Source organism: Paracoccidioides brasiliensis (assembly GCF_000150735.1).
Source record: "Paracoccidioides brasiliensis Pb18 unplaced genomic scaffold supercont2.3, whole genome shotgun sequence".
NCBI lineage: Eukaryota > Fungi > Ascomycota > Eurotiomycetes > Onygenales > Ajellomycetaceae > Paracoccidioides > Paracoccidioides brasiliensis.
In genome coordinates this window covers 1,174,763-1,199,966 of record NW_011371360.1, presented here as the reverse complement: position 1 = coordinate 1,199,966, position 25,204 = coordinate 1,174,763, and the positions used below count along the sequence as shown (strand labels likewise).

General features: G+C 46.7%; 10 protein-coding genes and 3 non-coding genes across 13 annotated transcripts; 6 read left to right on the top strand and 7 right to left on the bottom strand.

Moving 5' to 3' along the window:
• Window positions 1-200: 200 nt before the first annotated feature.
• PADG_02744 (secondary thiamine-phosphate synthase enzyme) lies at window positions 201-994 on the bottom strand (the record flags this gene model as incomplete). Its single annotated transcript, XM_010759811.1, has 2 exons — window positions 201-359; window positions 494-994. 2 exons carry the CDS (start codon window positions 992-994, stop codon window positions 201-203), a joined length of 660 nt encoding a protein of 219 aa, XP_010758113.1.
• Window positions 995-2,243: 1,249 nt separating this feature from the next.
• Window positions 2,244-3,277, top strand: PADG_02743 (uncharacterized protein; the record flags this gene model as incomplete). The annotated part of the gene is made up of 2 exons (XM_010759810.1): window positions 2,244-2,638; window positions 2,713-3,277. 2 exons carry the CDS (start codon window positions 2,244-2,246, stop codon window positions 3,275-3,277), a joined length of 960 nt encoding a protein of 319 aa, XP_010758112.1.
• Window positions 3,278-4,371: 1,094 nt separating this feature from the next.
• PADG_02742 (uncharacterized protein) lies at window positions 4,372-5,799 on the top strand (the record flags this gene model as incomplete). The annotated part of the gene is made up of 4 exons (XM_010759809.1): window positions 4,372-4,618; window positions 4,836-5,195; window positions 5,271-5,546; window positions 5,684-5,799. The coding sequence occupies 4 exons, from the start codon at window positions 4,372-4,374 to the stop codon at window positions 5,797-5,799; spliced, it is 999 nt and encodes a 332-aa protein (XP_010758111.1).
• A 72-nt stretch (window positions 5,800-5,871) lies between these two features.
• PADG_11484 (uncharacterized protein) lies at window positions 5,872-6,381 on the bottom strand (the record flags this gene model as incomplete). Its single annotated transcript, XM_010760647.1, has 3 exons — window positions 5,872-5,946; window positions 6,131-6,147; window positions 6,192-6,381. 3 exons carry the CDS (start codon window positions 6,379-6,381, stop codon window positions 5,872-5,874), a joined length of 282 nt encoding a protein of 93 aa, XP_010758949.1.
• A 204-nt stretch (window positions 6,382-6,585) lies between these two features.
• PADG_02741 (uncharacterized protein) lies at window positions 6,586-8,618 on the top strand (the record flags this gene model as incomplete). The annotated part of the gene is made up of 4 exons (XM_010759808.1): window positions 6,586-7,223; window positions 7,283-7,536; window positions 7,600-7,736; window positions 7,797-8,618. 4 exons carry the CDS (start codon window positions 6,586-6,588, stop codon window positions 8,616-8,618), a joined length of 1,851 nt encoding a protein of 616 aa, XP_010758110.1.
• Window positions 8,619-9,790: 1,172 nt separating this feature from the next.
• On the bottom strand, window positions 9,791-9,883 carry PADG_11483. Its single transcript has one exon. It is a non-coding gene; the product is annotated as a tRNA-Pro (tRNA).
• Window positions 9,884-10,597: 714 nt separating this feature from the next.
• PADG_11482 lies at window positions 10,598-10,689 on the top strand. Its single transcript has one exon. It is a non-coding gene; the product is annotated as a tRNA-Pro (tRNA).
• A 236-nt stretch (window positions 10,690-10,925) lies between these two features.
• Window positions 10,926-11,017, top strand: PADG_11481. The gene has a single exon. It is a non-coding gene; the product is annotated as a tRNA-Leu (tRNA).
• A 934-nt stretch (window positions 11,018-11,951) lies between these two features.
• Window positions 11,952-12,532, bottom strand: PADG_02740 (uncharacterized protein; the record flags this gene model as incomplete). Its single annotated transcript, XM_010759807.1, has 3 exons — window positions 11,952-12,088; window positions 12,130-12,291; window positions 12,367-12,532. The coding sequence occupies 3 exons, from the start codon at window positions 12,530-12,532 to the stop codon at window positions 11,952-11,954; spliced, it is 465 nt and encodes a 154-aa protein (XP_010758109.1).
• A 588-nt stretch (window positions 12,533-13,120) lies between these two features.
• Window positions 13,121-13,378, bottom strand: PADG_02739 (uncharacterized protein; the record flags this gene model as incomplete). Its single annotated transcript, XM_010759806.1, has 1 exon — window positions 13,121-13,378. The coding sequence occupies one exon, from the start codon at window positions 13,376-13,378 to the stop codon at window positions 13,121-13,123; it is 258 nt and encodes an 85-aa protein (XP_010758108.1).
• Window positions 13,379-13,829: 451 nt separating this feature from the next.
• Window positions 13,830-14,066, bottom strand: PADG_02738 (uncharacterized protein; the record flags this gene model as incomplete). Its single annotated transcript, XM_010760285.1, has 2 exons — window positions 13,830-13,937; window positions 13,998-14,066. 2 exons carry the CDS (start codon window positions 14,064-14,066, stop codon window positions 13,830-13,832), a joined length of 177 nt encoding a protein of 58 aa, XP_010758587.1.
• Window positions 14,067-15,192: 1,126 nt separating this feature from the next.
• PADG_02737 (uncharacterized protein) lies at window positions 15,193-19,380 on the bottom strand (the record flags this gene model as incomplete). The annotated part of the gene is made up of 6 exons (XM_010759805.1): window positions 15,193-15,274; window positions 15,349-16,016; window positions 16,099-16,358; window positions 16,443-16,652; window positions 16,709-19,205; window positions 19,330-19,380. 6 exons carry the CDS (start codon window positions 19,378-19,380, stop codon window positions 15,193-15,195), a joined length of 3,768 nt encoding a protein of 1,255 aa, XP_010758107.1.
• Window positions 19,381-22,548: 3,168 nt separating this feature from the next.
• Window positions 22,549-24,973, top strand: PADG_02736 (uncharacterized protein; the record flags this gene model as incomplete). Its single annotated transcript, XM_010759804.1, has 12 exons — window positions 22,549-22,614; window positions 23,188-23,231; window positions 23,323-23,449; window positions 23,516-23,562; window positions 23,629-23,724; window positions 23,785-23,833; window positions 23,860-23,903; window positions 24,291-24,358; window positions 24,430-24,479; window positions 24,552-24,613; window positions 24,706-24,807; window positions 24,892-24,973. 12 exons carry the CDS (start codon window positions 22,549-22,551, stop codon window positions 24,971-24,973), a joined length of 837 nt encoding a protein of 278 aa, XP_010758106.1.
• Window positions 24,974-25,204: the final 231 nt, after the last annotated feature.

Sequence of the window (25,204 nt, the reverse complement as noted above, 5' to 3'; positions counted from 1 at the left end):
GATCTCAGGCCTCCCAAGACATTACATCCCCAGTCCTCTTCCTCAGAAGAGCATCTAATCGCACTTTTGTATCCGTTTATCTATGTGAAATCCCATTTTAACTGCGACCTTGTCGCTAATGAACACCCCAGCTAACCACCTACCGAATTGAAGAGCCTAACAAAGCACAAAACGAAGACAGCCAACCAAAAGATTGCAGACTAGTTCGTCTCTCCTTGAATAGTTGCCACGACTTTGCGCGAATGCCTGCTGGCGCGGAATTCCAGATACCAGATACCCTGCCAGGTACCCGTAGCCAGTTTTCCATCAGAGATTGGGATGGTGATAGATGCGCCGATGAGGGCGGATTTGATATGCGCCTACATAAATTGAAGAACGTTAGCTACTGGTTCGCTGCATGCTGTGTGTGCCCTCAATTAACAACTGCGCTGTATATATAGAATATCCAAATCTCAAAAGGCCAGGAGAATATATCTATGGAACCAAAACCAACCGGCATATCATCTGGCCCCTCCGCGCTATGCCTATACAACTCCCCCTTACGGTCCTCAGGCACAAGGCGATCCAGTGCATCACTCATGTCCACTCGCACATCCGCATCCCAGTTCTCGTTCAGACTGAGGGCGCAGCTGGTGTGTTGGATGAAGAGATTAAGCAGTCCTTTCTTATACCGGCGCAACTCGGGCAGTTCAGCAACAACATGATCGGTTACTAGGTAGGAGCCGCGTGAGCGCGGGGGGAGGGTTATAGTGGTTTGGAACCAGGCCATTTTCGTCGGATTGGGATTTCGGGGTGTGTTTGCTGGAGTGATCGTGGGTGTGGATAAGAACGGGGAGAGCAGGTTGAGGGGTGGTACGTAGAAGAGCGGTTTCAATAGGGTGATGAAAAGGGTTGGGAAGAAGGCGAGGATGAAGAATGAGAGGAAGAGGAGGAGCAGCAGAGACGACGGAGAAGAGGTGAGATTTGTATGTCTGGGCGGTTGGGGGATTGACATAGATTTACTAGCTTAGAGATTGACTCAGCAATGCTCAGGTATACGTTTGGCTCATTGCGATTGTGTTGGTTTTAATAAAGGTGGTTTGGCTTGCGTTGAAAATTGGTGCGCAGATGGAAAAAAGCAAGATACTCGAGTTGACTCCCGGGATGATTAGTTAACTAGTTAACTGCCTGACGTCATACCTGTAATCGCAGAATCCATTCATATCTCTATGCGAGGGTTGTGAATATCAACCACTTCAAAACACCATCTGTTATGATAATAAAGTGTATACATTTACATAGCTTTAATCGGATCACTGGAATCGTTCACCCCGGCCTGCTTCGGATTTTCTCTATTCGTTCGATGATGGGAGTAGAGGACACATTTTGCTTTATACACCGAGGCCTAACGGGTTCATTTATCGAGAATCACCGCCGGTCAATTGATCAATTGACTCTTCTTTCTCGTATTTATTTCGTGATGAAACCGTCCCTCGAAGCTAAATAACCTTGCAAAGAAACTGCAACTTGAGGACGCTTAAATTCAACATCGAAGAGGGCAGAATACAAGATGAGCTGGGTTCTCAGATCAATATTTATCTAAAATTCTGGGAATCAGGGAACCAACGGCATAACTGTCTTTTCAGGCTGATACCTCTTGGTCGATATCCGACTCCTAGGATCCGGTTAATCTTAACTTCGCCTTCGGCCACTCAGCGAGCCCGGTTAAGACAATCAAAGCCCAGAAACGGACCTAGGAAGAGCATCTCTCAATCCATCGCCCAGTTGATTGATCTTGTGAATTTTATACGGCTAGGCACCTTTCTCCTTGAGAGGGAGTAGTCTCTTCTTTTATACATGCCTCATTTGGTGTCAGATTTGAGAAGCAAGACATGCACCGCTGTAACGCTTCATGGCTGCAGTTCGCATTGGATAATGAGACGTGATTAACCAGGGACTTGGGACTGGCATAACTACATATTTCTGGGCTCTGGCGGTTGTTATACGACTTTTGATATCCTTATAGGCATGCCCTGCTTGAAATATTCTAAACCATTAACCGTCTCCCTAGATCTTCAAGACCGGCACTTCAACCGTTGAGCTAGACATTACTAATACCGAGCAACCGAGGTTCATATTGCCCACGATATTAGCTGTAAGCAGAGAGATCTCAGAGCAGACAATGACTCGCTCTAGAAGACATATTTCTTCTTCAGATTAGTTAGATCTTTACATCTTTTCTACGAGAGCGGCAAACCTTCACAATGGCTTCCTTCACAACCGCTCCCCCACAGTCTTCAGTGTACCTCCTGTCTTATCCCGCGCCCAGGGTGCTTCTTGTTACCATTAACCGTGCTAGGTACATGAATTCTATTCCTTTCCAGGGACACTGGGATTTGCACACGATCTGGCAGTGGTTCGACGATGAACCCACGTTACAAGTTGGAATCGTGACCGGGGTTGGCGACAAAGCCTTCTGCGCTGGCCAGGACCTTCTTGAGCTCGAAAGAAACAGCAAAACCCCGCCAGCGCAGGAATACCTAAAGGGACATCCACCGTCCGGGTTTGCTGGTATCAGCCAGCGGAAGGGCAAGAAGCCCATAATCGCTGCTGTCAATGGTTTCGCATTCGGAGGCGGCTTCGAAATATGCTTGAATTGGTGAGGCCCATTCTACATGCTAACTTTCAAGCTAAGATGATAGTTTTCTGATTCAATCTTTGTGTTATACATAGCGACATTGTTGTTGCCTCTCCTCGCGCCAAGTTTGCTCTCCCAGAGGCAAAACGCGGTGTGTATGCAGCCGCAGGTGGCTTACCTCGCGTCGTTCGCATCGCCGGACTACAAATTGCTTCGGAAATCGCCTTGACGGGCAGATCTATATCCGCCGAGGAAGCAAAAGCATGGCAGCTTATCAACCGCATTTCCGAAACTCATGAATCGCTCATGGATGAGGCATTGTCGCTAGCGAAGGAAATTTCTAGTCTTAGTCCAGATGCGATTATTGTAACTCGGGCCGGTTTGAGAGAGGCGTGGGAGGTTGGAGATGTGTCGAAGGCGGTTTTCAACACCCACATGAGATATTCGAAGAATTTGTATGAGGGTCAGAACCTCCGTGAAGGTAAGTTCTTGTTGTTGACCTCACTGTTCCGAGAGACCTTTTCTTATATCCAATCTGAATTTTTTTTCTCCGCCTACTTTTCGTTCATTCATTCCACACCACGATCATCGAACGAGCCCAAAGTTGACGTTACTTCAAAACGCAGGTCTTGCTGCATTCCGGGAGAAGAGACAACCTAACTGGGTCAAGCCAAATCTTTGAGTCTCGGTAAATTTTGCCCCTCGCGCCCGTTGGCAAATAGATCCGTCCCGCGTCTCGTACTATTGCTTCCCATGTGATTCGCAAATATATATATAGTTATTATTCACATTCCTTTTCATGAATTCAACTCTGTCGCTGAGCTGGTTTTGCTACGGGGTGGGTTGGTCACCGGAATAAATTAACTTACCGGCTGTCGGCAACTTCCAGAGAGCTCACTATCTCCCCCGAACGTAACTAAAAGTTAAAACGCCACATAATCCGAACTATCTGATTTTCCGGAGAAGAATCTGATGCAGAATAAATTAGCCGGCAGAAGCCATAGAAGAAAATATAGCGTAAAATTGGATATTCCACAGTTACACAACGCCGAGTGAAATCCGCAGAGGATAGAATCAACCAAGTGGCTTTCTTTCAACGCTATTCTCGCTGAATGTACCGGACTCTATTCTATGCTAAAAACTCCGCAGTAACTATCTAGTAACTATCGGCTATGAGTTCAACGCTGCCAGCCCAAGCAACCGGATGGCGGCTCCCGAGGTGGAGCTCGTCAGAGATGTCATGAGACACAGAGTGATGAATTTAACCTTCGTTTAACTACGATGGTTTCCATTAATAATTAGCTAGCTATCCTCAGCTTTCGTTCAGTTACATCATTCCGCCTCATCCTGTGCATTCTTTGTATCAAGTTGCCCCACCAGAAGGAACACAGTCGAGCCGGCAAGAACCTATACACACTCTTCCCCTTCTATTAGCCAATGCAGCATTGTTTTAATGCTGATGGATCAAGCCTCAGCATGCTGCATGACTGAAATTTTTGATCATGGAACATGATCAGTGAGCTGAAACAGATTAATATTGAATATGACTGTTTTCAAAGAATTTTCCATCTAATATCTTCAGGGTGCGATATTGCAATGACTAAATCTCACTCCTGGCTGGTGAGCCTGCCTGGGGTTGATACAATTTATGTGTATAGTTAACTTTATAACTAACTATGGAGTTGTTTTGTACGTGCCGTAGGTAACGTTATATTAGATGAGGCATAGAGGTGAGCCGACTCTGAGCAAAAAGGATGAGGGGTTTGTCAACCCAAACAGCCATCCGCCTAATTGCTGTCACCGTTCAAGTGTCTTTACATTTAATTACGTTCGAAGCAGACCCAGGCGCTGATCCCCGAGAGCTGGTGTACTTGCTAACCGAAAAGATCGGGTTGGACAAGGAATGGTGTGCCAAATGGCAGACAAACTCGGCATTTCCTTCTCGCTGTCAACCTACACTCATGTCAACGCTTCAAGAGCCGTGGGTCCCCGCATTTGATCGTGAGCTGTGCAACTCTGTTGCCTTCACCCCACACCTAGGCTCCCGGCAATGCAAGAATTGGCGAATATAACACAACTTGCCTTGAATATGCCTGATGCTGTAACTGTGGGTGTCGCCAGATCTTGATCAGAATACTCTTCTTCCTTCATACGCAGCTCGGAGAGTTGTTAGCTAGTTAACTACCAAACGCCCGGAAATCACTAAATATGGCCACAGGGCGTTTACAGAACAAAACGGCTCTCATCACTGGTGGAGCTGCTGGGATTGGGCTTGCCATCGCCACAAGTTTTCTTGAGCAGGGTGCAATGGTTCTTATCGTCGACTTTAGTCAACCGAACCTTGACAGAGCCCGTGTTTTCTTAAAACAAAAAGGCGTTGATGAAAGCCGATATGTACTTCACCAGGCTGATGCCGCGGACGAGGAGTCCGTCATTCAATCGATAGAGAAATGCTGGAAAGTATTTGGAGCAATGGATATATCAATACTGAATGCTGGAATAGGAGGGAGAGAAGCTCCTATTGTTGAGCAAAGCCTCGAAGACTTCGATAAACTCATGCATATAAATGCTCGGGGTGGTGAGTTTTTGATAATTTGTAAACTGATCTGCTCGATAAAGCAAAACTCTTTTAATACGTTTCGTTATATACCAGCATTCATCGGCCTGAAGGAATCAGCAAAAAAGATGATCGCCATGAAGAGGCCCGGCGCAATAGTCTTGACATGTTCGACAGCTGGACTGCGCTCGCGGCCTAACATTGCCTGTTATTCCATGACCAAATTCGCAGTTCGCACTTTGGCAATCACTGCTGCCAAAGAGTTGATGCAATATGGCATCCGGGTGAACAGTGTGTGCCCCGGCGTTGTGGAAACTGCATTACTAGATCTCTTCCCCAACGCCCGCGAAATCGCTGCACAATCACCAATAGGTGAGTTCTCGATCACTAGTTATCTAAGATCCCATTGTGTTCAAGATCAGCTTCTACACGTGAAGTTTATTGAACATCACAACCTAAACCCCTTTTGCCATGATACCATCCGCTAATACTAAATGACTATAAATCAGGGCGAGTTGGACAGCCAGATGAGATAGCGAAAGTTTTTCTTTTCTTAGCAAGCGATGAAGCATCTTTTGTTACAGGGTCGTGTTACAAAGTCGACGGCGGGTGGTTGGATCATTAAGTTGGTGCCAAATTCGGGTGTTTTTTTTTATTTTATTTTCATAATACAGTTAAATTGCCCCTTTGAATTGGCTCAACCGATTTCAAATTCGCCCATCCGAATTCGACCTTGATTAATAGGATTTGAGCCTGGACATAGAATCAGATCCTATCGTAGATTGTAGTTAAAGAAATCAAGCCAATTATTCATTTTCCCTAGACTAATTGGCAATTGGTGGTAATTCGGTTGAACCCGAACCGTCTGACAGTTAACTATTCCCAACGTCATTTCAAGTTGTTTCAAGAGGACGACAAGAACAGGGATCCCATATGCACTGTGAGAGAGTACATACTAGTAGTTCAGCATTCCCTTTGAGAAAAAACTTGAATATAAAACGCTATTTTAACACATACAGTGTAATTTTCGACCTCTCCAGCCAAGCTGCCAATGGCAATTTTCCCCATTCCACATGCCGAAATAGGCACCGCGGTGCCGGGGTTCGTATTCAGTTCCCTGCTCCCCCGCATTCCTAGAAGTTTCATCGTCTATTAGTGTATCAGGAACGAACATTGATAGATACCTTCCTCTTGGTCCCATTGACATAATCGATGTAAATGGCTGTTCTTGGTCGAATTTTAGTAACCTAGGAATCCCTTTTCGTGTCGGCCGACAACTCTTCACGCGAACGGAAAATTAGAATAACGCCGCGAGAAATCCCATTTAACAGGGCATGCAGCTCTATATATAACCAAGACAGCCATCCAGCCGGCGACAGGGATCTCTATATGCTTTCGAATACAAATAAAGATGGCCGGTAACGGGACAGCCGATGTTGCAAAATCCAGCGACTCAAAACGCCTCGCCCTGGGGAGCAACAACCCCAACATTGAACATCCGACATCCACCAACAGGCCCATCTTCAGTGAAGATTGGGACATCACATCAAGTAACGGATATCGAATCACAGACCACATGATCAACGAGCCTCCTCCGGGGAAAAAGTTCCGGATAATAATTATTGGGGCCGGAGCCGCGGGTATTGACTTCCTGCACCACGCCACGTGTGAGCTCAAAGAAACAGGGGGTATCGAATTCGTCAGTTACGAGAAGAACCATGATGTGGGAGGTACGTGGTTGGAGAATCGATATCCCGGGTGTGCGTGCGACGTACCGAGCGCCAGCTACCAGTTCGGTTGGCGGCCAAATCCAAATTGGACGAAGTATTATAGCCCGGCTAGGGAGATTTGGCAGTATATGAGGGATATTGTGGATGAGGAGGGAATGATGAAGTATATCCATTTGAGGTCTAAAGTCACTCGTGCGGAGTGGCATGAGGATAAGTCGAAGTGGGTGGTGCATGTGGAAGAAAGCAACGCGGAGGACAAGGTGGTTAGAGAGTGGGATGACGAGTGTAACATTCTGCTGAATGGAACCGGAATTCTCAAGTATACCGCCACGCATAATATCTTGTGAGTATATGATGATTAGCTAACCGGGCGTACAGTGCTTGGAAATGGCCCGAGATTCCTGGATTGATGTCCTTCAAGGGCCGGCTTTTCCATACGGCAAAGTACGAAGAAGGGTTTGACCTGACCGGAAAAAGAGTGGCCGTCATTGGATCCGGTAGCTCAGGGGTTCAGACCGTTGCGGCAATCTACAAAGATGCGTCCAGGGTTTATACGTGGGTGAGAAGCCCGACCTGGATCACCGCCGGTTTTGCGCAAAAGTTTGCTGGACCAGACGGGGGTAATTTTGAATGTCTGTCGACCTCATTTGTTCCCGACTGGCAAAGATGTATCAAGACTGACATGATGCCCCTAGACACCGAAGAGCAGAAGGAGGAATGGAGGAGGGACCCGGAAAAATACAGAAAATATCGAAAAATGATTGAGGATGAGCTGACGAGGAGATTTCGATTCGCTTTAAGAAACAGCAAAGAATCAGAGGATGCCAATGAAGTAAGTCCACTGAAAATTACCTCCCTCACGCAATATCCCAACTAAAAGAGCTACATTTAGTACGCTTATAATGATATGTCAAAGAAACTGGGAAACAACCAACACCTTAAAGAAAAAATCATACCCAAGGATTTCAATGTGGGATGCCGACGCCCCACTCCAGGAGACGGCTATCTTGAGGCGCTTGTCGGCGAGAAAACATCATGCTACACCGAGCAAATTGGAGGCATCACGCCAAAGGGGTTCTTGACAGCGGACGGCACTGAAGTTGAGGTTGATATTATCATTTGTGCAACAGGTTTTGACACGTCATTTCGACCTCGATTCCCGATCATTGGTCTGGATAAGGTCGACATCGCCACTCGGTGGGAAAAGTCTCCGGAGACCTATCTCTCGGTTGGTGTGTCTGGCGTGCCAAACTACTTCATGTACAGTGGCCCGTACAGTCCGGTTGCTCAGGGGTCCATATTACCGCTGGCAACGCTTTTCACCAATTATTTCATTCAAATAATCCGAAAAATGCGCAAAGAGCATATCCGACGCCTCAGCCCGAAAGAGAGTGCAATTAAAGACTTCCTTGAGCATGCATCAGTATACCTTCGTCGCACGTGCTGGGCAGATCCGTGCTCCAGCTGGTTCAAACAAGGTAGAAAAGACGGTACCATCGTGATGTGGCCAGGGAGCAGACTGGCATTTTTTGATCTGATGAAAGAACCCAAGTATGAGGATTATGAAATCGAATATTGGAGTCAGAACCGCTGGGCATATCTAGGGAATGGTTTCACGACGGAGGAATTTGATGGGAGCGATATTAGCAAGTATTTGAACTGTAAATTATATCCCGAGTCAACGACTGTGGAGCAGAAATCAAATGGTGTTTGAGAAGCGAGAAGCAGCTGGCATCCAGCAGCTCGGAAGAACCCAATTGCCACTTACTATTTGAACTGCTCCCTCTTTAAGCTTCTTGTTCTCTTTTGCTACCGTCTCAGTATGTTCTGCTCCAGTGGATGGATTCCTGACAATTCGACCTACCAATGATTTGAAACCCTCAACCCTCAACGACCTCAATATTGAAGGAGAAGAAACAGAATCAAAACTATAAAAATATTATTTGGGAACAAAATTTTAAAAGGTCAACTCAGCATTCGTTGGCCCCATGTATGGGAGAAGCAACTACCGGAATACCGATTCTCCATGAAGTGAGTGTCTGCTCACTCCATCTCACGACCTTAAGGGCGCTGCGGGCTGAGTGCTCCTGAGCGAAAAATCCAGCTCGCTGGCCTCAGAGCTCCTTGGATCCATTTTGTAGTCAATGTGAAGGTAAGCCCAGACTATGGACATTCAGAGGCCCCTCCCTGCAAGGGAGGGAAATGTTCTCCGTAATGTCTGTCAACTTCTCAGATCTCACGTCACCACCTCCCGTCAGTCATTTGATTCCATAAGCTTTCGACATAATATATTTTCAGTTTGGGGCTTCATCCGCTGCAACAACCCGTGTTGATTGATGGAACCCCAGAATATTGAAACAGTTTGTTTCGCTAAAGTCCAGATCAATGGCGGGCCATGATCATCCAATCATCTTGACGTGCCAGCAAATATCACGGCATCAGACAGCAGGGAATACCCGCTGCCAGAAGTGAGACCGGGGCGCAGGATTTTCAGAGATGAAGGTGATATAAGGGTTTCCCGACGTTTTTATAGTCCCTGTAGTTCACGTCGGTGGTATTCAGGGACGTTATCCATCTCGGACAAACGCTAGACTCCGTCACTGCGATTCGCACAGCCAGCCGGACACCAAATTTCAAGAAATGTCAGTTTTATTTCATTTTGCCGTAGCGTGACCGTCCTGGATCCTCCAAATTTGAGGGTCGAGTCATGGGTAACTTCCAGACGGTTGGTCCCACTGTTGACGGCTGCGAACACACCAAAAAGTTGAAGTGGTATTACTGCAATCCAATGAGAAAAGACACGAGGTAAAAGAAAATCCAAAAATGTCTAAAGATGAGCAAATATATATATATCCCTTCAAAGGAAGGGGGAAAAAAGAAATTTCGGGGTCTTGCCGCGACTCGAACGCGGGGCCTCTCGCAAACTTTTTGCATTAGGGTGAACCCTAAGCGAGAATCATACCACTAGACCACAAGACCCTGTTCAGATGAAAGGCCAAGCGACCCTCGGACTTCATACGCTATGCATGTGTCTTGCGCATTAATAGTAGTTATACATAGCACACTCTTCAGCTATTCAGACTCCATAATCCCAGGCCATCGTCAACAAAGTGGTGCACACGATCTAATCTATATATCCATTGTTTAATGCCGAAAAATGAGGTAATTTTGGTATCTCCACATGTTAGTCTACCTGAACAGAAACAGACGGATGTTGAGATAGGGGGATGTTGGAACATCGAGTCAACAGCTAGCTCCTAATAAAACTGTGAATGGGGCTTTGAGAACTCGTGCGTTACCTTGCAATCCGTAATTTTAACCCAATATAATCAACCCATCGCATATAAGATCCCTAGTGCAGATGCATAACAATCTACCACCTCGGCTCCCTCCACGCGTGTGATTTGTAAAAAATGGCGTATGCAAAAAGGCAAGATGTCCGGTCTGAAGGATAAGTTTCAGACCATCATTCTGAAGGGTGGAAGCCTATAGCGGCTCTCCTGAACCAGCATTAAAAAAGGGTCCTATTATCCTGTTTGAGCATGCGCCGTAGATTGAGATGGTTAAATTATAGGGCTAAAACTGCGCTCCGTGACACCCGAATGAAAAGTGACATGTGTTGGTGGGGGCAGACCGCTGGAAGCTACTCTCCGACTAAAGGCTGCCAATGGTCACTCACCTTCAACAGCGACAGGTCCTGTGGTCTAGTGGTATGATTCTCGCTTTGGGTTTCCCAACCTAAATTGGCCTGCGAGAGGCCCCGCGTTCGAATCGCGGCAGGACCCTGTTCGAAAGAACTCACATTTTTGTTTCTTTGTCCAACAATTCCCCCTGCCCCTTTTCCCCTTTTCCCCTCCCCTCCCATACATACATACATACATCATGACCTTGCTACGGATTCCGCTCTACTTCAACCCGACAACATCACGCAGCCCCGATTCTATATTTTTACCTTTCTACCCACACCTCACCAATGTCTCAAGGGTCAGTCTTTTGGCCATGGCAAATTCCAACAGAATCAGGCCTTGTGGTCTAGTGGTATGATTCTCGCTTAAGGTCCACCCTAATGCAAAAGTTTGCGAGAGGCCCCGCGTTCGAGTCGTAGCAAGACCCTGCCTATCCAATATCTTCTTCGGATTGGAATATATCCTTTTTTTTTTGTCTGCTTGACTGATAATATACATGTTCGGTGACGGTGTTGCCGCTGTGGTGGTGGACGCTGATTATGACAGTGGTGATACCATCTATCCATGGGAGACGGGTCTTAATTTCTTTCGGTGCCGGTTGGGCGGCATTATTTATCATTGAACATACTATCAATTATGAAGAGGAGTAGCCTAACTGCTGTATGGTTCGTTTCTTATGTTTACGGATTTTAATTCCACTTGCTAATAACTTAATATATAGATGAAATGCAATTGCCAAAGAGGCGTGCAACATGGGCACTCGGGATTCTTTGGAGATTACCCGGTCTGGGAACTATCTCTAATCCTTCATAGAATGTGATATGAACACTCTCTGAAACGTATAGTTATAGTGACTATATATCAAGCCCTGCTCGAAAAATTGCTTTCTCAGCCCAACTTCTTCTGTACCACCTCTGGCCTTCAGCACTGCTTTCGTCTTCTCATCTCTCTCTCGCACACTTAATGCAGCAGATGGTACATACGCCCCCTCAGTCCCCGCAAATACCCCCTCTTCCCAACCCTCCCCCTTCCCAAAACCTAACAGAACCCTGATCCTCCCAGCAAGCCTGCACCGTCCCCCCAATCTTGTCGAAGAAAGCCCTCCAACCCCCTTCCCCACCGCCCATATGATATGACTTGAGCGGCCCTGGGAACCGTCCACCTCGGCCCCATAGAGTATTCAACAATAGCATTCAACTCCTCCACCCCAACAACCCCTTCACGCACCAGATGCATCGCCTCACGCAGCAGAAGTGCATATGCAAGCCTATTCGCCACAAATCCCGTCGTCCCCCGCTTCAAGCAGCACGGGAGCCCGTTTGAGAACTGTTTCCAGTATGCAAGAGTCCGCTCGACCAGGTTCAGCCGGTGGTGTTGGAGCCTGGGACTAGTTCAAGAAGCGGCATGATGTGTGGCGGGTTGTAAGGGTGGACGACGATCAAGCGGGATTTATCGCGCATGTTAATTGCCTGGGTGGAGGCGGGGGATGCCGGAGGTGCTGGACCAGAAGAGAGCATGAGAGGGTGCGTGGGTTTCTACTTGTTGCCAGATGGACTGTTTGAAGGAGGGGGGTTTCGGGGCCTTGCTCTTGGATTATGTCGGCTGTTGAGACGGCGGTGGCGAGGTCGGCTGCTAGGGTGAGGCGGTCTGAGGAATGGAGGGAAGGGAGCGTTTGGGTTGGACAGAGGGTGCTAAGGTACCCTATTCGGCGATCACGTTAGAACTGGCTGTGGATGTGTAAAGGTGTAAATGAATCGGAGCTTGAGAAGGGCTAACCTGGTAGTGTTTCTTTGATGTACGCCTTCAAGTCCGGCCTGGTATCATATATCGTGACCTCTGCATCTGGAGATTGTGTAAGATGCAAGGTGGCAAAGGAGAGGCCAGTTGTCTCTGACCCTATGGGGGCGATGCGCGTTGGTTTTGGAAGACTGATGGCAGACATATATATATATCTTAATTTCTTCGAACATTTACGTGCACTTGATTGAGTAGCTGTTTTTTATAGATATGCAAAAATAATTAAAATTGTAATTAAAGAGATTATACAAATATATATACATATATACTAAATATAACCATAGTTCTTTGAGCGTACCCCTATCTTTATATCATACATCCATCCATACCCGACAGCTCAGATCTTTGATGCTGAGGGTTAGCAAGGGTACAGTGGAACAAAACCGACTAAACAACCAAAACGCCCCCCCCACCCCATCCATACCCGGATCTCCAAAAATCGGGGGAGATACATTCTCTGCCGCAGCTGGCAATGGGATGGCGGCATACATATCATACATGCTGGTGACTTGGATCAACGATTCATATTTATTGTCGTAAAGCTCATGCTTACACGAATACTGAGTGGGTTTCTATGAACCGAGAAGAGCGCTGAATCTCATACACCCGAAAAGGGGAAAACAACCACTTGATTATCCCTGTCCTGCCTTGACATATTAAGAGCACTATCTACTCTCTTTTCGTTGCTGGCTCCTCTAGAGCTTTCTTCACTTTTGCGTCTTTTTTCTTTTTTTTAGCATTTTTCATCCAACTCCTTGAGCCTGATGCTTTCATTTATGATCCAGCAGCGGGCGTAGCGATGGTTTCCCCCGCAGAGACATGAACGCGATGGGTTCCTAGAAATCGTAGATTCAACCGGCTTATTGATATTTTGGGCGGAATTCGAAGTATTCTTTTCCGCTTGAGGACGCTCCAGCGTAGAGTTAGTTGTACGATCCTGGCAAGCAGCGAATGCTGTATTCCGAATTGCGCCTGCCTCACTCACTGCCATTTCTGCGAGATCTGCAGTGATTCCTCAAGTGATGTATCATCTCGCGGACTGTATATGTTTCGCGCTTCGCCAAAATATGATTCTCCATCTCTTCAAGGCGGAAGTCGGTGGATTAGGGGTGAATAGCCTGAACAGCATCCAAGAACCTATATAGATTGCCTTGTTTCACTTGTAAATCCGTCCACATCATAACGGAGAATAAGACGACGGCAATCCTCCCAATCTCGGAGCAACTCGAAGATTGGCCTCCTCTTAACCTCGTCATGGCTGGAAAGCCTCAGAAAACGATCAGTGAGATTATCTTCTCACTGCTGTTTAGTAGGAGCGGTATAATTCTTTAGTTCTTGAAGGACTTGCGTGGATTCACCTCATCTGACAGTTGATTCAGTGCGTGCGGATCAAGGCTTGACGTGCTGTATATATACATGAATCTGGTTGATATCTCGTATTCCTAGAACTTCCCCCATTTTATGTTGTTCATCTCAAAACGTGTCATGACTATTTGAGGATCAGCATCATCTTCGATCTCATAGATTTCGGGTTCTTTCGGCGATTCGATCTCTTCGGCGTCAAAATCGATATATCGTCAGTACCCTCGTGAAACTGCCATAGAGCGTACGTTCTTGTACCAATTGTCCCAATCGTATCCATCACCAAGGATATATTTGCTCTTCACTGCTTGGGCCATCTTGAGGGTGATTATGTGACGATTTTGGTTTGTTAGAGGCGTTCTTTTTGTGCTTGGTTGTTTAGAACAGGCGGATCACTTCGCGAACGGAAGATTATAACCGTGGAATACCCAATTTTACCCAGTTTTCTTATATGGCTTATGCCGGCTAATCCATATACACAAATCAATTCTGAGACATATTTTGCATCGGTTCTTCAGAATTCCGGAAGAAAATGAACAAAAAGGATCAAGCAATCAGTATTGAAGTGTTTTATGTGGATAAATATTTGGCGTAGCGGGCTGAAACATTTCCTGTTTGACAGTTTCGTATCGCTGTCGTGGCCGTAGTGAAGTCATATTCACCGAACTCGAACACCAGAAACAAAATCATCTGATGTCTAATCTGTCTAATTCTAATTATAAGCACACTGTTCAACTACAAAAAGGAATCGAAATAGAATAACCAAGAAATAAAAAAGTAAAAGGGAAAATAAAACATACACTGAACCTTAAATCCTCGACCCTACCAATATCAAGTATCCATCCATAACCGCCATGTAAAGCAACTACGGCTGCTTCGTGTCTAATTTAATAATATCCTTATTGAATAGATTAGGTGTAAGGTATAGGCATCCATTCCGCGAGATCATTAAATCAATGTAGAAGAAACCGAGGAAAAACGATAGTGGAAAAAAACAATGCGTGCATGGATGCATTCTCATTCCGCATGTCGTGTCTTTTATAAATCAAATCAAAATCATAAAATCATTTGGCGTCATTAACTGGTAAGGATAAGTATAAGGAAAGTAAAATTGATAAGAGTCCACCTGGGGCAATGTGATTTCCTTTTCCAGTTTCCGATGACAGGACAGGGTAAGGACGGGGGCTCTTCAAAATGAATGGGCAGCACACAACAAAAAGAAAAGAAAAAGAAAAAGAAATAGAGAAAAGCAAACTTAGCAAGCATGACAAGGCTCCTGTTATACAAATATAGATAACAGCATCTTTGACTGAGTGCGGTGGCGTGCTGTGAGTGATTGAGTGATGTAAAGAGCAAGAGGAGGACGAGCGGAAGATGGAGGAGTGGTAGAGCAGTGTTTGTACACATCCACGCTTATGTGCGTGGGCAGAACATAGGATGGAGCTATTTAGGCCCCGTTCCAGAAGCGATCAAGGACCTTGCTTCTTGCGGATTCAGACCAAGAATGCGCACCAGATAATCGATGCTATTAAATAAAACGTTAGCCAACCAGTAAATCCGGCGGGAGGTTGGCGTATCTATTATAGAAATCTTTCTTACCTAGCATCCGAGGCCAACCGCCGCTTCTCCTCCAAAAACTCCTCCAGACACGACTCCCACACATACGTGCGTTTATCCGGAAGTATAGTCTTGACGCGCATCTTAAACAGTCCACTGACAGGCCTATGGTCCGACACTTTAACTTCATGCCGGCGGTACTCGAGCTGTTTAATCCTACCAAAACCCCGGTAGAGCAGACGGTCACACCATGCCGGTGACCGTTTTTTCTCGCTGGTGTCGTACTGGTCGGTGCCCACATCGTATTTGTATGTGGGTGCGAAAGTAATAGGTGCCTCGTTGAAGGAACGGAGCCTGAATCCTGGGTTCTTACGGCGGGAGGCAAGGAGCTGATCACGATCTAGGAGTTTGGGGAGGTTGTTGGCTTTAACAGCGTCGATGACAGTATTACGGGGCATGGAGTCTATACGGTAATTGAGATCGCCATTTAGGATGCAGATTTCGTGGTCGAGGATCAAAGTGCCGTCGCCGCCGCCGACGAAGAGGTCGATCCGGGACGAGTAGTTTGTTTCCATGGGGAGGGAGCTGCTTTCGAGGATTGCGGCGATGTCGTTGTTGCGGTGGGCTGTGTGGTTTTGGCCGGCTGCCAGATGGCAGTTGACAAAGCAGAGGGAGCTGTCGTCGAGTATGAAACGGAGGATGAGGGCACCCTGTGTTTTTTTTGGGTCTGTAAGCCTTGGCTGATGACGAGGAAGAAGAAAGAGATGTATATTGCTTCGAGCGTAGACGAACCTTATTGCCATGCAACCCACCCATTCCCCGTTTAACTTCCACAGCGTTTAAACTTCTAATCCTTTCCCGCTCTGCTTCCCTGACAAAAACACATGTGAATAGGCCGATGAGGGTTGAAGTGTGAAGAAGAACGTAGGGCTGATCAAGAGGCATGATAGCTTGAATGCAGGTTGCAAGATAATCCTTCCAAACGCGATACTGTCGACTCATGTGCTCCTTGTCAGAGCTATCCTTTTTCTTACTGCCCATGAGAATACTTTCTGTTAAAAGGTTCTTCAGTTAGTATAAAAAACCGTGAAAACGTCCTTTGTAGGAAATATTTGTCGGAACATAATGTCACTTACTGGCAGTGATCTTCTTGTTTTCAAGGTCCACAAGCTCTTGAAATCCAAAAACAAGAATATCAGGCGGGTTTTCGGGATGGATTGCGTCTCGAATGAATTTATTATCTCTTAGGTTTCCGGGGATCGCTGCACCAGCGTTCCAAGTAACGACAGCAGCACTGATTTCACGGAACTGACAGTACTCGATGTCCCTGCTATGCATTCGTGTTTCTAGAAAGGATTAATTTCAAGAACAAGGAAACAGAGGGAATAGGGACCAGACGAACCAAGCCAGTCGTCCTCCAGCATTGCATCCCAAAGTCGAATATAATTATCAACCCCAAGGGACACAACTTGTAACCGATTAACAGTCCAAACACTGCTTGAATCCAGTATCAACCCGCAGACGGCATGGTCGTGCGCTTGCCAGTCCTTCTTAACCGTCCAAGGCTTCGTAGAAGTGTCGTAAACATAGATCATGCCCGTTTTATAACCAGCCCATAAATAATCTCCAACCATAGCTAGACAATTGATCTTGTACAAGCTCACGTTCAAAGTTGCCCGACACGAGTAATCCTTGGAGGAATAAATGCTAACTTTGCCATCAGCATGGCCAAAGTACACAAGGTCGTCATCCTTTGTGCTGGTGGTACCCGATGTGATTTCACCGGCATCCGACTTGCCCAATGGTCCCTTGAGGACTTGGAAACTGGTATCCTTGGCACTGGGGCGATATATGTGGATTTCCTTCCCGCACACGAGCCATAATTGATCTCCAACTACCATAGAGAACGTATGTCCTCTCACAACCCTATCATACGGATGGCTGTAACTGTACTGTAGATTTGGCGCGCCAGATTCATCCGGGGGCCAGAGAAGTAATTTGCCGTCATCGTCCAGGGTCCAAAGTTCCTTTTTGTGCCGATAGATCTTGATAACTTCTCTCCGGGACGGCGATGTCCGCGAGGACACAATCGACTGTGTTTGAATATCAACTTCATGAATTTCCCCTGCGCTCGTGCCTAGCCAAAGTAGCTTTCCTTCGTCATGCATTGTATTACCCGGTTTGAATGCGATAGATAAACCTTTGATTGTTTCTCCATGGTTCAATCCTAACACTTGCTCTCCACTGACCAAGTCCCAGACGCGTGTAAAGTAGCCCGTCGTACATGCATAGTTCCCACAAACATCAAAAACCCGAGTATCATGTTTTGTATGGATGCCTCTGGTCCCGGATCGGAAAACTGGTGGGCGACGGTTTGTATTGGAGAAATCAGGGTAGTCTGTGTGGGGAATTGGCGCATCGTCGAAAGTATATTCGGACTCGTCAGACTCAACGAGAGCGGACCTACCTATCTGTCGTTGGTTGGAAATAGGGGATGAGGAGAGGGATTCTACAGAACGCATAGGCGACCGCGCAAATTGTGTGGGATTTGACAGTACAGGCTCGCTGGGTATTCGTCCAACGATAGCAGCGCTGTCTCTTCGAGGGGGGAGGAAATTGGTGCTGGACTCGCCACTTCCAATACGTAAGGAGGAGCTAGGAGGAGGGGCTGTCTTAGAAGAAGAAATATCAAAGGAGGGCCTGGGAGGTGGTTTAGATCGCGGCGGCACTTCGCGTCCTCCGGTCCACGAGGGGACAACACCCTTAGGCGACATTCGAGGCTGAGAGCGAAGTGGCAGACCTGGTCGATCCTCCAGATTATCACTGGCATCATGTGTATCTATAGTTTCTCGTGCATTCCGGGGCCTCGCAAAGCCTGTGTTGCTTCGTTTTAAAGGCGGGGGCGGAGGGGGTTGCTTAACTTCGCGGTTAAGTGCGGCTGTTGCGCTTTTCACAGCCGAAAATCCAGTTGTTTTGACCTCCAAAGCTGCGGATCGACAAGGGTTACTAAGTGGGGTAGGATCATGGAGGGCACTGCGAGGTCCGGGTTCAATAGCGGATATAGGCTCGCGAATAAGGGCCGCCGAGGCATGCCCGTTCGTCGCAATGGAGCCGGGAGGTGTTTTGTCAGGAGTATTGGGAGGGGTGGTGAAGGGCGATATTTTGTCGTCGAAGGATGTCCGCCGCGACTCAGGCGCAAGAGAGCTGGATGCTTCTAAACGAGGAGCGGCGATGGATCTTTTGGTAGCAGGGATTTTTGGCTTTTCAGCTCTATTGACCGGGGGAGGGTGAGATGAGCTTTTGGAGTTACTTTTGCTATCGCGGGCCCAATGTTCTTTTTGACGGGGGCTTCCGCCGGGCTTGCTCCCGGCGGAGTCGACTAAAGGCGTGCTCGGTCTACTTGAAGGCCGGCTCTGATTGCTTGGTGGTCGTCGGGGTGGAGGACGTTCGGGGATTGATAATTCGGGGGCCTGTTGGGCTTCCCTCGTGCGATTCTCTGCGGCCGGAATGACGTTCTTCTGAGAGCTAGAGTGGGGAGTATTTGCTGTTAGAGCGGGGGCTTTCCATGAGGCAGACGACACATTCATCGAGACCGGTCTTGCGGGGATCCGCCTGCCGGGAGAGCCATCAGCGTTTTGAGTAGCAATTCCAGAATCTCTCCTTGGTGTTTGAAGCCATCCTGACGAGGACGGGGAGTGGGAGTGGGAAGCAGTCCAGATCGAGGTGTCCGGGCGCGGTAGATCCAGTGAGGCACGGCCTAGGACGACGTGCGGAGTTTCCAGAAACGTTGAGGGGGAATCGCGAAGTTCGTGAGATGCGGGAGTCGGGCATGCATGATGTGAATTGGGTTTGAGACGAGCAAGGTTTTCAAAATGAGAGAGGAGTGAGGAAACCGGTTTCTATATGAGGAGGAAAATAGTTCAGGTCAGCATAGGGATCTACCTAGCAGTAAGCAATAGCTAGATTATGTAGGTAGCTATACAGTACAACAAGATGGAGGAAAGGTAGGGCTGGAGGTCATACAATGGAGTCGTCATCGGCGCCGTCATTGCCATTATTGTTCCTGTGCTCCATGGCGAATTTGCAGCAAAGGCTAGCTGCGAAAGAAGACCCTCAATGTTGTTCTTCAACCATGTATGGGGGAGGGGCGGTTGGGTGGAATAAGAAAGCTACGAAGTTGATGTCGTTGGGTCGTCAAAAAAGTTTATAGGGGACGGGGGTCAGGAGTGGGCAGGAGAAAGCGACTTCAGGAGAACTATCTCAATAGCTTTACAGTTACCTCACAGGTCCTGTGTCAGGGGAAAGATGGGATCTGGAGATAGGTTGGAGTTGGCCCCTGGATGATCTCGTTATTAGCAGGCTGTAGGGAGTCAAAGGTGAGATGTTTTGTCCAACGCGGAGGAAATCTCGAGAGCAAAACCTCCCGAGGTCCCAAGGGGCTGCTGCGTCTTGTCCCGTGATGCGAGGGCCCAACTCCAGCAACCCCCAGGCTCAAGCCTAACGTAATCCAACCCTTCCCGTACAAATCAACTTCTCCACCCCGCGACGCGTTTCAACCGCCGAGTTGGTTCCATAGATGTCCGAGTTTACATACCATAACGTAGTAAGTGACCAACCGCCTGGAAACTCACCTTCGTCCATATTTAAAGAAATTTCAAATTAAGCGACAATTAGTTCACGTGAGTTATACGACATTGCATGTAACGTAATCAATAAGCGAGCGAACCATATAAGCGAGCGAACCACTTCCCATACAATGAGAAATGCTCTGCATCAAAAATGTCAACCACACAAAGAAATAAAGCCTCTACTCAGGAAGGAAGGCTTCTTTTAGCCATTCAAACACTTAAAAATGATCAAATTTCAAGTGTATGAGCTGCAGCAAAGCTATATGAAGTCTCTTATGCAACTTTAACTCATCACATACATGGTCATATGGCATGTGTTGACACACCCTCAAAGAACTGGAAACTTAGTCTTACAGAGGAAGAATCTCTTGTTCAATGAATTCTGGCCATGGATGAGTGAGGTCAGCCTCTCTGAGTTGCAGCTGTATGAGAAATGGCCAATCTTCTTCTTGTCAGTTGAGGATCCAACTTCCCACCCATAGTGAGTGAATGCTGGGTATGAAACTTTGTCAAGTGTCATGATGAGCTGAAATCCAAGTTCTCATGCAAGTCCAAATCATCAGTGGGCTCTATGTGAGGATTCTGAGGTTATCTGTGAGTGGTTTAGGCTCATATGAAACACTATTGTGAAGTATGAGATCCTGGAATATAATATCTACAACTTTGATGAGACAGAGTTTCAGATGAGTGTAATTGAGACTGCCAGGGTGATGACTGGATCTGAAAGAGCTAAGAATTCCAAGCTTGTACAGTCTGAAGATCAGAAATGAGTGACTGTTATTGCTGAAGTCAATGCAACTGGCTGAGTCTTGTGTACAATGATTATCCTCAAAGAAAAGATGCATCAATTCTGCTGGTATGAGACAGAAGGACTATCATGTGACTGGGTGATTGAAGTCAGTGAGAATGACTGGACCACTGACCAGCTGGACTTGTACTGGCTGAAAGAGGTGTTCAACAAGAAGACTTTATCCTGTATGAAGGGCAGATATCAACTGTTGATTCTAGACTGGCATCAAAGTCATGCCTCAGCTGGATTTGATCAATTTTGCACTAAGAATCAGATCATTGCCCTCTACATGCTGCCACATTCCTCTTATCTTCTTCAGTCATTGAATGTTGGCTGCTTCTCACCTCTGAAAACTGCATACAGACAGCAGATGGAAAACCAGATGTGGCTTGAGATCAATCATATTGACAAGAAGGAGTTTCTGAGTCTCTATCCTGCAGCTCAGATGCAGGCCCTGACTGAGAGCAACATCAAGAGCAGCTTTAGAGCTGCTGAGCTGGTTTCATATGATCCTGAGCAGGTTCTCTCACAGCTTAATATCATGATGCATATTCCCACCCCCCCCCAGGGACCTCTCCACAGCTCCCAGGCCTCCTGGGTGACAGCCACACCACATAATGTACGCCAATTGGAGCAGCAGGCTGAGGAAGTTAAAGAATATATCAAGTATCATACACAGAGCCCACCCAGTCCAACCAATTGTGCCCTAAGTTAGCTGGTCAAGGGATGTCAAATGGCAATGCACAGTGCTGCTATTCTAGTAGCTGAAAACAGGGAGTTAAGAGCTCAAAATACCAAACAAAAGAGAAAGCAAGAAAGAGGCTGTATATATGTAGCTCAAGAGGGTGCTTTGAGGGTTGAAGAAGGCTTGGATCGTGTACAAAGGGTCAATGGATGAGAGCAGGGGGTGGTTGAGGCTGCTGAGTTGCAACCACAAAAATGTGCAGCATCATGGTGTAGTGTCTGTGGGATTATTGGGCATACTGCCCATACATGCTCTAAGTGTATAGAAAATAATTTATAATGTAATTTGCTAGTTTTTCTTTATAGTTGAGGCTTTGAAGACATTCTCATTGTATAGAGAGTGGGAAGTGGTTCGCTCACTTATATGGTTCACTCACTTATTGATTATGTTAGAAAAAATATATACGTTACTTCCCTTAACTGGGTGAGTTTTATGTGAAAATATGAAGATTATTCGACAATGATTTTAGCTTAGATCAAAGATTATTCAAATGTATAAAATTATATATGTGATAAAAGTTATTGAAAGAAATAGCCAAAATACATCGTAGGGAGCGTAGACGTGGATAATTTGCAGGTGGATTGATCCAGCAGACCCTGAAAACTGGACTGCAGATGAAGAAGGGCTGAAGACCCGTATGCTCTCCGGAACTCTGGTATACCGACCCAGGCACCCGTGGTGGGTATGGGGGGGGGCTATCATCAACTACTGGGGTCCCAAAGGCGGTTTACTTGGGGCAACTTGGACTATTTTCAGGGGTTCCAACGGCAGAATCTCGAGACAGCAGAGATATTCCCTCCGTATCAGCAAGTCGTGCGTGGATACCGACAAAACTGAGGGCATCAAGGGTGACATCCACCTGCCTCACTCAGCTTTCAGCACCGGAAACTAGCTAGGATGAGAACGAAAGCCAAGGAGGGCCGCCAACGGCGGGAGGAAGAGATCAGGATCGGGGGGAGGGCAATGCAGCTCCTGAGACCAGCCGAGCATATCATCATCTCTGAACAATACCCAAATCAGAGCTTGACCAGTTTATGGTTTAGCTGAACTGGATAGAACAACAGTTTCCAGAATATGCAATGTCCGACAAGGGGGCTCTCAATGACACCCCAGACGTGTCTGTAATCGTATCAATGCCGGAAAATGTTTGTCGGGTCCATGGTCTCCAATTCCAAAAGGGACCAAACAAAAACTAGAAGTTTAGTTACAAGCCAGGTTCTCAGATCGGTCGGTGCACCCCAGGGTCACCAAAGCTTGCAGGAAAGCAAAGCCGCAGCTTCACACTTATAATGCACTAATCTCTAGTCCACTGTATATGATTCTACAACATGGTGACACATAAGGATCACCAGGACACAAAATAAAATGGCCATGACCACGATGAAGGATGCAATTCCAAATCTTCTCAAAGGGCATCAGTAGAGGGATGGGGCGCCAACACTGAAAGGCAGCCATTTGGCCTCACTCTCCAGTTAAAGTTCACGTTCATAATAGAATCTCGACTTTTGATTAAAACCTGATCTAATTATGAGCGTTCTCGGACAAAGGTGATATGAAATGTCTCCAGGTAAACAATTGTTACACCCTTCCCAATGATGACTGCCTCTTGAGGGCCTATTTCATCTCTAGGAGCCATATGATGTTCTCCCGAGAATCTTCTTCTGATACGGATATAATAGCTAGATTTTGTTCCCTGAAGTCCTATATCTTTAGGGTAGAGTAAAATTATTGTAGACTCCAAACTAGAACTTCCGACAGAAGAGTATACAACTAAAATTTCTAAGAGATGAAATCAATTGAAGGAAAGATATAATAATGTGTTTAATCCTCTGGACTCAACGGACCGATCACAGCAAAGACAAGCACATCACAATCGAAAGAGCAGCGCACACACTAGCACGTTGCATGAGCACCAGCAAAACGCGGGCGGAGCAGTTCCAAACTAACTTGGGGAGAACACCCAGATCATACACACCGGACGTAACATAGTGTCCCAGATGCCTTGGGTGGGGTGGAAGACGGGCGGCTGATCACTCCTTTGAGCAGGGTGGGCTGGCAAACATCTACATGAGCAGACTGAGCGTTGCAGCCGGGTGAAGCCTCCGGTTCGGTCTTCTCCCAGGAATCCAGCCACACCATGGGGTAACCAACCTAACTAGCGCTCTGACTGACTCCCCTCGAGGGAGGAAGGGAGACACGGAGGAGCTGATGGTGAGGGAAGCAGTGGAGGTTCAATTCCCTGCTATCCAGTCCGGGTGAGCATAATCTCTCTCCTCTAATGAACCAAACCGTTCCAAAACAAAACTTCAAGCTAGTTGGATCACGGCAAAGGCGAAGGCGGCATTCTCGAAGGCCCGTGACGGGGTAAACTGCTTGAACTTATCGTACAGCCCGACGGAGTCGCGAGTGGCAATAAGGAGCCAATAGAAACCCCGTAAATCAACCGGCAGAAAATGTAGTTACGCCTGGTTTTCCCTCACGCAGACTAGTTCAATCTCCGTCTATTTGACCTCTGGCGCTCTTCATTTATTTTGTTCAGGGCACAGGAACAAAGATATATGTAAATAAAGAATATCAGAAAATATTACTGAGATTATATCTCTGTAAATTTGCCCACTGCTGTTGCTGCTGCTGCTGCTGCCGCCGCCGTTTCTTTCATTCTTTAAACAACATACCATAGAACCATGTGGTAGGTGAGAGCATAGACTCCCTTTCACATTTTGATCTTCTCTATATTTCTTCCCTCTATTGCCTCTTTTTTAACTCCTGGTCCCCTGCTCATTCAGCTTGTTCGCCTAGCAAACACATCCTAAACGCCCAGGTCTCCATCCGCTCGCCCTGTTGTGAGTAAAACTCCCCCAATTTTGGGCATTGGACCTCCAGAATGGGGTATCTTTAAATTCTAGTCACAATCCTCATCCTTGCTACACATACAGGCAAACGATGGTTCGACTGTGCAGAATGCCATCGGGAACAGGAGAAGCATGAGCTGCTACAGTCGTTTGATATGGTGCGTTTTTCCCTGCCCTCGTTGAATAGCAGTTATGGACAAGGGCGTCATTCTGACCCTGTGTCTGCCTAGACATTCGCATGCAAGAAGTGCAAGAAGTGCTTCCGGAAAGATGCACAGGAGTTCGAGGAGAGGTAATAACATAGCCTTCCAACTGGCTGATGAAGGTTGTTTGTTGGTTGGTTGGCAGCGGGGCGTTAATTTTTTGTGACTTTCTCTTGAACAGCGACGAGTATTGCCCGCACTGCGATAACCATTTTGTCCTAGAGGCACTCACTCCCAAGCCAGCCTTGAAGATAGAGGGGGAAGATGCCCGTATTGATTCTAGGTGAGTGACCGCTACACTCCGCTCCTTCATTGACTGATATCACATGTACAATGGATACGTCTAATATTCTGAGGTTGTTAATAGAATGTTGAAGGATGAACGTGTCCGGCAGAAAGACCAGCGGACAATCTTCAATGTCAAGGACGCACCAGATCGGCTTGGGTAGGATTATGATTTGTGATGGGATGCCTAAGTTTTCCTGAAATTTTTATGATTTTATGATGACTTTTTACCTACTTTCACGACACTTACATTTTCCCCCCTAATTGAAAATGCAATATATTGTATGATCTGAAGGCCATTTCCACAACAAAATAACAGGCCTGGAATACGGAATTCTAGATCGAGAGCAAGAGCAGCGTAAAACAACCCATCCGTCATAGCCAACACCAATTCT